The sequence below is a fragment of the Pseudopipra pipra genome, chromosome 22 (assembly GCF_036250125.1).
Source record: "Pseudopipra pipra isolate bDixPip1 chromosome 22, bDixPip1.hap1, whole genome shotgun sequence".
In the NCBI taxonomy this organism is placed as follows: Eukaryota; Metazoa; Chordata; class Aves; order Passeriformes; family Pipridae; genus Pseudopipra; species Pseudopipra pipra.
Window position 1 is genome coordinate 185,962 of NC_087570.1, and position 9,250 is coordinate 195,211.

General features: G+C 43.1%; 1 protein-coding gene across 1 annotated transcript; it reads right to left on the reverse strand.

Moving 5' to 3' along the window:
• Window positions 1-520: 520 nt before the first annotated feature.
• PARK7 (Parkinsonism associated deglycase) lies at window positions 521-8,658 on the reverse strand. Its single transcript, XM_064678265.1, has 7 exons — window positions 8,550-8,658; window positions 6,294-6,428; window positions 5,164-5,265; window positions 4,471-4,530; window positions 3,560-3,629; window positions 1,880-1,966; window positions 521-988 (listed from the first exon to the last, which is right to left on the reverse strand). Exons 2-7 carry the CDS (start codon window positions 6,381-6,383, stop codon window positions 828-830), a joined length of 570 nt encoding a protein of 189 aa, XP_064534335.1. The 5' UTR covers window positions 6,384-6,428; window positions 8,550-8,658; the 3' UTR covers window positions 521-827.
• Window positions 8,659-9,250: the final 592 nt, after the last annotated feature.

Consider the following 9,250-nt stretch of genomic DNA (forward strand, 5'->3'; position numbering starts at 1 on the left):
TGGATCTGCAATCATTTATACAGAAGACAAATTTCAAGGTATCATGTTCAACTTGTAGGAACTCTAAGGTGCTTGGCAAGGTACGTATATTCACACTTTTAATTTAGTCCCACACTGTCTTAGAATTAATACTAGTTATTTGCCTTATTTGTACAGAAAAAACTAAACATTGTTTTAACTAATTCTAAGTTACAACTTAATAATCTATGTCATTGAATCATAGAATATCCTGAGTTGGAAGAGACTAACAAAGGTCATCAAAACCAACTCCTGACTCCACAGAGGGCAACCTAAAAGTTAAACCATATAGCTGAGAAGTGTTGCCCAAATGCTTCTTGAACACTGACAGGCCTGGGGCCCTGACGCCCTCCCTAGGGAGCTTTTTCCAGCGCTCATTTCAGCTCACACTGTGCGAGAATCTAAACAGACGTTGTTTTGAACAGTACATGGATAGCCACGGTGGCAAAATGGATTCGTAGGTCTGGGTTGGGAGAAAACACATGAAGTACCAACACACCAGCAGGGCCGCTTCATTTTTATTTACTCAGCAAACATTTTTCCATGTGTGATTTTTAAATGCCATCCAAGAGTTCTCTTAACTAAGACTATTAGACGCTGGCTACTTTTTTGTGATGAAGCTTTTTGCTAACGATCTTTTTCCAGAGATAAAGACCTTTGGTTTGTTACGGTATCCCAGTTAAGGTAAGTACAGTTGCTAATTTCACCCAAAATTAAATTGTATTTACAACAGTACAGCTTACAGTTATTCTACAGAGGATAAAACTCTCTATCTAAATTTGTCCTACTTCCTGTCCCACACCAGGGTTTCACTCTTTCAGTATTAGAGGTGCCTTCACCTGTTCGGCCACTTCCTTCCCCATCAGCGTTTCAACAATGGCCAATCCAAACTCAAAGCTGGTCCCAGGCCCGCGGCTGGTGAGGATGTTCCCGTCTTTCTCCACGCGGCTCTCAGAGTAGCTGTAGTGTGCTGGGGGGGGGACACACAACAGAAAGAGGGTCAGTCTCCAGGACAGTGCCCACAGCTGCCACAGAGCACAGACTCACCTGCCACAGGCTCTGCTGAGGAGCAGAGGTTACCTGCCAAAGGCACCTCAGCCACCCGTGTGGGCCCAGCCTGTCTCCAAGCATCCCACGACTGCCTGCAGCCCTCAGGGAAGAAAAGGGCCTGCAGGGAGCTCTGGTAGCTCCATTCACATAGTATGAGAATGCACCTCTGATTCTACAAGCTCATTAAGAAGCACTCATTCTCCCTGTCAGTTCCTGTGAGTTTATTTTTGGAAGTCAGACTGCTTTTGTGGAGCTATTCACAAATTTCTTTTCTGCCAATTACATGCAGAAGAAATTGGAAGAACCCTGCCATCTCCTGCTCACCTTCAGACTCATTAATGTTCACAGAATGACTTCATAGCATTTCACCACCACTTCCCTTAGGTAGGAGAAAGAACTGTGGATCCATCAGCTGCTCACAGAACCAAAGCCCTATTCACAGGAGATCATGAAAGGTGCTCCTGGGGTTTGCTGCTTGGACCACTGAGGCAAAGAACCAAAAGGGCAAGAGATGATGGCTCAGCCTCGAGAAGATAAGGCAATAAATGCTCCTAGCATGACAGCAGCAGTGTATTTTCCCCAAGGATGAGAATGTTAATACAGCCCTGTTTATTAAATAGGTGAAATAGGCTTAGAAATACAGTCTTAGCATATTCAGTTGGATTTTGATTACATTCAAGAAAGCATTAAGGAAATTCAAAGAGACAAAGTAAGATACAAAAGCTATCTTCCTTTCTTTAAATTGTGGTTTCAGGTAAACAAAAAAAAATCTGAGAAGGGTTTGGAGAGAAACATAAAAGTCATTACATACCTCCATTCATCATTTTATCTTTGGCCAAAGGATGTGTTGTGACTTTGCTTCCAAACCCTATCCCATGTGCCAGAAGGGCAGTAGGACCTGTAAGGACAAAAAGTTGCACCAGTGAGGAACTGTCTTCTGCTAGAAACACTTCTAAGAACATATATTCAGGCATTAGGCTCTCAAGGGTCCAAAGCTCACTGTGGACAGACTACTTTTTATAAAAACTGATGCCAGCCCCATCTCTGAAGCAAAAAGCCTCAAAAAGAACCAAGCTGTATAATCTCTCGCATTCAATTGCAGCTCCCACACTGTCCTACCATGACTGTGCTGCCTTGGAACGAGTGGAGGACAATGGTCATTTCACTTCCACATAATACATTTTATTTAAAACTGCTTGACGCTAAGAAACAAAAGGTCTGCATTTCAGTCTGAACATTAACTAGCTACAATTACTTTACAACCTTGTTAAATCCTGACTTTAGAGATGTACCAAGTAGAACTTCATTTGAGCAAGTCTCTGCATGTCGCAAGCGTGTGCCAAACAGTATTTTGGACAGACCATGGGCTAACTGTTAAGTTTTTGGTTTTAACAGTTTTCCTCTTTTCTTTTCATACTTCCTTCTTAGCCTGAGTTGAGTTTGTGTCAAGAAGTGTTGTCATTTGATAGGAAATCCTTATGGGAATTCCAAAAGAAAATGAAGGCAAGATTTCCCTCATCTGAGTTTCAGTTCTGTGCATTTGTCTCATTTTGGATTTAGTCCAGGAAACAACCTCCTTTGTGTTGAGCTGGAAAGAGCTCTAAGAATATTATACCTAAAGAAATTAACCACTCTGATTACCAGCAAAAGCTTTTAGTGGGCAACCATGAATTTGGATTGTTCTGTAAGAGATACAGATAAGAGAAGACTATCATTGCCAAGTACAAGAATGTTCACAACTCTGCATATCTATCACCTCGCTGAAGAATAAAAGCAAAAAAAAGCCCCAGCAACATACAAGAAAACAAAAATGAAAATCCACTCTACAAACATACTCTGTTAGACGGCCTTTTATGCACTCATTGCCACCCTCCTCATCCTCAGCTTTGGGTCCTAGGCCAGCCTCTTAGATCAGTTGGGAGTACTGGCAATTGTTCATCTTGCTTTTTTACATACATACCTTACAAAGTAATGACCTGGATACCCAGCTGTGCAGAATATGTAAGCAGACAACCTCTCCTCAAACCAAGTCCATCTTTTGCTATGACTCAGATGAGGAAGGGGGAGACTGTAACTCTATATGTATGGCCTTCTTTCTGAAGCTAAAGGGCAGGAATAGTTATGTGAGATAAATTTACAGCAATGATATTCTGCCAGTGCTGTGTCCTTGCAGAAAGATCATCAGAATAAGCATATATTTTGTAAAAAAATCCTAGCACATTACCTTTCGCTTTTTATTTTAAAGACAGTAATGCAACTGACTGGAAAGAACTGGGAACCAAGCAGAACTTGCACGATAAGTGTTCGCAATTATTTTACAGATTTCTTTGCTATTAAATTTATAAAAAATTCTGATGCTGATGGGTGCACATATAGTACAAATCCCTGCTACTAAATTACAGGAACACAAATTTCTAAGACAAGGAAAATGTCTGCATGCTCCTTCAAAACATCCAAATGCTTTATAAAGCAGGACACCTTGTTAACCCACCTGCACATATAGCAGCAATCAGGCCTTTTCTGCTTTCCTGGTCCTTCAAAATGTCTTTCACAGCAGCAGACTGTATGAAGAAAAATGATATCACAAATCATTGTTAGGAATTGATTATCTGAAGCACGTCTGAAATATTTTCCATTGCAAAGTCATAAACATGTTTACACAGTAAACCAATTGACACCTCTTCACCCTGCCTCAGGACAGAGGGCAATGAGAACATTAAGAAGGAGAAACACTGAAACCAATACATATTTGCCCCACAAGGAAAGAGCAAGGAAATCAGAAGGAACTGCAAGGAAGTACCTGAACTACATAAAAGCTGGTTGACCCACGGACATAGAAAGTTGTCTGAAAGCTTCACAAGACAAACACGAAAGAGTATTCATAAGATACCTCCAAATAGTCTCCATCATTCTTAAAAAGATTTATGTGGGATATTTGTCTCATATTCCAGGGTTTACAAACTGTGCGATACCATCTAAATCCTATCTGATAGACTGACTTGTTTGTCTGCCTGCCTTCCACAAGGTATTTATACCACCGCTGCAACAGCTTTGCACCACAGACAGAATTCTTGAGCAAAGGAAGAGAGTCCATGGCTTTGGACAATTTCATATTTCAGGGAATTCAATCTTCATTTGCAACTGCTTCATCTTCATATGACTATGAACAGAGATCTACCCACAATACAGAGCACTCTTCCATTTTTATTCAAATGCAAGAATTTACCCAGTTGTCCCACCTATATAGTCACAAGAAGGCTTCAGACAATTGATATTTAGTTTACTGATTCATTCAGAAGAGAACTTTCAGAGGTTGAACTGAATCTGCAGAATTACTAAGCAAGCGCAGACCACCACTACTCATGAAGATGCCTATGAATTTTTAAAATACCGGAATTTTACCTCACACAAGTTTTGAGCTCCGAGATTACCACCAGGCAGGACCACGACATCGTAAGGCCCCTAAACAAACAAAAGATAAAACTGTTCTGTTGAACAGAGATTGATACTGTTTGAAGCCCACTACAGCTGATTCAAGTGACAAGCAAAATAACCTTTTCTTCCACTGAACAACACTTTATGATCAGAGAACTAGTTCCAATTACAGAATAAAATACTGTTTCCTGTTCCAGGAAGAACCTATTATTGATAAAGTCTGCCACTGAACTAACTCTTAAGCCTAGTGCATTTAAGAGCTTCAGCAAGCAAATGCATTGTAAAGTGGTTTTGCTCGAACCTTACTGTACAGGTCTAACTATAACATTGTTTAGCTTCCCATCAGAACTTTGGAGTTGATTCAAATTATGGTATTTCATTGGGCCAACTAACAGGAAAAATAAAGGGCTAGGGTTGATGCTTTGCAAAAACAAACACCTGTGCAGAATTAAGAGATCTGTCTGAACTGAGCATGCTATGAACCAGGACAACACTGAAGGGGAGCACAGTGGGATGTGCAGTTCTGTAATTAACTGCTGCATAGAGCTAACACAACATGCAATATATGTCTAAAGGTAATGCACAGGCTTTCCAAATTCACCTCGGAAGCTGTGAGAAAGGCTATTTTGGCCACTATATTAGATCAAGGTGATGACCAACCTCTTTTCTGGCTTCTTCAAGACTAGCATCAGGACAAATGAAGACATCTCGACTGCACTGCACTGGTTCTTTTCCTGTTAGGCCTGCAACAGTCACCTTTATCTAGGAGAAGAACAAATATATCATGATAAATCAAGAATTTAGGGTGTTTTTCTTCTATATTAGTTCTTAAATAGTACACAGAATGAGCAAAGCACTACTGAAAGCTGTCACAACCCAGGGAACACTTAAGCTCCCACAAACCATGATTAAGTCCAAGCGCACGCAGTAATGAGTGATATTCACCTGAAGTAGACAAATAACTCTTAACAGTTCAACTTTTCAAACAGGACATATAGAGACTATCTGATCCCACAGGCTATAAACAAAACAAATAATACAATGCAGGAGAGCCAGACTAAGTAGATCAGATAATGAATTGAAGTCTCTTTGCAGGCTCAAGCCACTCTCAAACACACTTATGGCATGTTCACTTTCCTCCCTTGACTTTTAGATGCCTGGTCATAACATCATAGATATGCATGGCACAGCTCACATTCACTAAACAAGCAGACAAGCTTGTTCCTCTTATGACAGCCAAAATGGGGTGTACAGTGATGAGGTGATGGGAGCAGTTTAGTCATTTCTACACAAGCGAAGTTGGTGTACTAATTTAAAATATTATTTTCATACCTAATGAGATGTACTACTACAGCTGCAAGGTAACAAACATCATGAGGAATCGCAACAGCCAAACTCTAGTTAACAGAATTTTAAAAGTAGGTCAGGAAAAGCTACATAATGTCATGAGTTGTAATGTACTGAGCTTTTCAGACCCCTAGAAAAAAAAGTACTTTCTGTTACTATGCATAGAAGTAGCCATGTTTTCTGACAGATTTACTTGAAACATTCGCTCTAGTCCACACTGGACTCTTACTTTGAAAGTCTACCTTTTGCACAAATGTCAATTGTCAAGCATACTTAGTAGGGGCATGGAACAAGCATTTGCTAAACAGTAAGGTGGTAGGGGAAATTTTCACCTCACACAACAAATTACACACTGAACTCCTAGCAATGAACATCAACTTGAGGCAAAGATTTCCCCTTGACCACACACTCACAAAGAGATTTCTCACTGTCGATGTACTCACCCCAGCTCTTCTCATAACATCAGTAGGGATCACAGTTTCCATTTCCTCTGCCCCTTTTGCTAAAATCACCAATGCTCTTTTCGAGGCCATATCTTGAGGGGTTGCTGTTAGCTGAGATGGTTGTGAACGGAGGGGCTGAGGAGGGTAGAAAAAGACAACGTGGTTAGAAAGCAAATGTTCTAGTACAAATCCTTCCTGATGCTGAAACTTAACAATGAGTTATTTGCATTTTTGCATTATCTTTCACTTAAACCAACTCAAAATAGTTCAGTAGCTTTAATCAATATTCTTAACAGTTCTGTTTAACTAAAGAGCTTTTTAAAAAAAAATGCATTATGATACTAAGAGATTAAGGCACTTGTGCAGTGGGAGGCACAGCACATCAGCATCAGATAAGGAAGCAGCTTGGCCTAATCAAGACCTTACATGACCTGTGTCTGCCAGAAAAGGGTTCAAGGTGGGTGGCAGAATTGTTTTCAGTTTGCACACCCTCACTCACACCAAGACTACTGACTCCTACCCAGGTCAGCATTTATAAAAAGGGCTTGCATGAGCTTTGACCTCATGTCTGGTATTTATTTTCCACATACCATGCTTCACGAAGAGTTTCCTGTGACTTACAATGACTTGACCACTGCTCTTGCAAAACCTCAGAAACAGATTTTCTGGGTATTTCACAATTTTATGGGGGAAAAAATGTGTGTGCCCACGTGTGATGGGGGAGCAGACCACAGAATTTAGCAAATGGAACAAACCAGGCTTAAGACTTTTTTTTTTTAGCTTCTAAATTCAAGTTGAGGTGAAGGGACAAATTTCCATTTGAAGGTTAAGTTTAAGTTACTTTACATCATGTAAAATACCCATTAACGCATACTGGTCTGACTGAAGTCTGCAAAAGCATCCATGATGTGAGAAGGCATTTCACAGGTCACCCCTCTAGAAGAGATTTTTGTCTTATAGGAAAAAAAGGACCTTCCATTCAGAAATGCATGTAGCACCTGAGAGCTCTTCATTAACTGTGATGCACATTTTAGTTGCCTACATGAAAGAAAACCATCCTCTTACCCTGCTTCAATTCCATCTATTTTCAAGTTTACTCCCTATTGTTAGCCTCATTTAGAAAGATGTTATTTCTAGAATGCAGTAATATACAGTAGAACACCCTGCAGCATGCAGAACCAGCCCAAGCAGACTAATTCACTTAGTGTCAAATCCTAGTTTTATGTACTTTATGTACTGTCAATGCAAAGCCAACTGAGCAAATATACTCAAATCACAGCTATTAGTAATAACTTTAGGACAACCTAGAGCTTCTTAATAACTTGTCTTGAAGACACACATTGATTTTGCAAAATAATTTTCATATAAATTTGACTAATTAGCAAAAGACTCTCTGATTAGCCACAACATAGAAACACTGCATTTGCTTTTTATTGAAGAAAAATACATCATAGTTTGTATTCCTTTATTTCATTAGTTCTTTAGATGCAAATAGGCACCTTATCCTGAAACCTTTGCTCTTTCCCCTAATTTAGCAAAATGCAGTCTCTCCCTACTGCCTTAAGACATTTATTGTAAAACACTGCCAAATTCTTGAGCATTAGTACTGTTCTTCGTGTGGGTCCATATGTAAATAGCTGTCCTGCTGTAAATGCTACCAGGGAAAGACTCTTTTTGAGAAGGCAGAACCATGTTACACAGACCTAATAGCTAATTCATTTTACAAGCTACCTACACGTAGTAAATACCAGTCTTGCATTTGCTCCTCAGTGCCAGCACATGAACGGCACATGCCTCAAACCTATCAGCGAACGTATTTCCCTGCGTGGGTACATGTTCCTTAATGGAGATGGTGGCTTGTGGCACACGGCTGAATCAGAAACTCTAAGGCGGCTGCCTTTAAAAAAATCACACCCTTCAACGCCCCGACCACAGAGCCCGCTAACAGAGGCAGGGGAGGGTCTACGGCTCACCAGCTCCGCCAGCCGTACAGAAGGCCAGGTCCCTACACACTGATCTATTTATTCTGGGACGCGGCGCCATTTGACGCAGAAGGGCCGGCAGAAGGCCGCGAGCGGCGGGGCTGGCACGGCGGGGGGGGTCGGGCCTGCTGGGCCGCCAGAGCGGGGCAACTCCGACAGGCCGCCGAGCCCCCCCCCCGGCCTCTCCAGGCGGCCCCGAGTCCCCCCGCCGCCCTCCGGGGGCTCCGCCAGCCAGGCCTGCAACGCGACCGGAGCGGCAGCAGCCACAACTCACCTCAGCCGGGGCGCGGGCGGCTCTGAGAGAACCCGCCCCGGCCCCGCCCGCGCTGTGCCCGCCGCGGCCCCTCCCCGCTTCTCGCCCGCCCTCCTGTTCCGTTTCCAACGCGTTCCGCTTTTCTCACGGTCACTCAGGTCGCAGGTTCAGAGAGCGGTCCGGTGCTCACCACCGTGACAGCGTCACCTTCCTACGGCAGCGCGACCCGAGCTGCTGCTGCTGCTTCTCCGGCAGCCCCGCACGGACAGAGCGCAGAACCGAGCCGCTGCTCTTCTCCGGGCTCTACCCGAAACGTCCACCCGAAACACTACTGTTTCCTGAGGCTCCCGGTACACGGGAAATGCCCAAGGCTCAAGGACGATGTTGCCTCTGGTTTTAAGAAGTTTCAGTATTTTGAAGGACAGAGCTGCTAACGGAGCTCTTTAGCTGCAGAGCCCTATTGTGTAAAACCTGTGCTCGCAGGTGCTGGCAGACCCGCTCTGGTTCCCTGGTGCTGGGCTCAGGAGGGCTCCGACAGAGCAGCTCAAGTCCAGGTCACGCACAGGGAAGGACTTTGCTGGGGGCTCTCCTGGAATGGGTGCGGGCTGCAGCTCCCGGCACAGGATGGTTTGTGTGCTGCCCACACAGGGCTCCGCTCAGAACCCTCGACAGGCTGGTCCTTGCTCTGTCCGTCTGTGTGCCGGGCACGCACACATAGGAGG

What these genes read in the sequence shown, in the direction of transcription:
- PARK7 (XM_064678265.1), bottom strand. Translation starts at nt 6,383, where the DNA reads ATGGCCTCGAAAAGAGCATTGGTGATTTTAGCAAAAGGGGCAGAGGAA. An exon ending in TTGAAGAAGCCAGAAAAGAG is followed by an intron (nt 4,531 to 5,163) that starts GTTGGTCATCAC and finishes TTGTTTGTTTAG; the next exon opens with GGGCCTTACGATGTCGTGGT. An exon ending in AGATAAAATGATGAATGGAG is followed by an intron (nt 989 to 1,879) that starts GTATGTAATGAC and finishes TCCCCCCCCCAG; the next exon opens with CACACTACAGCTACTCTGAG.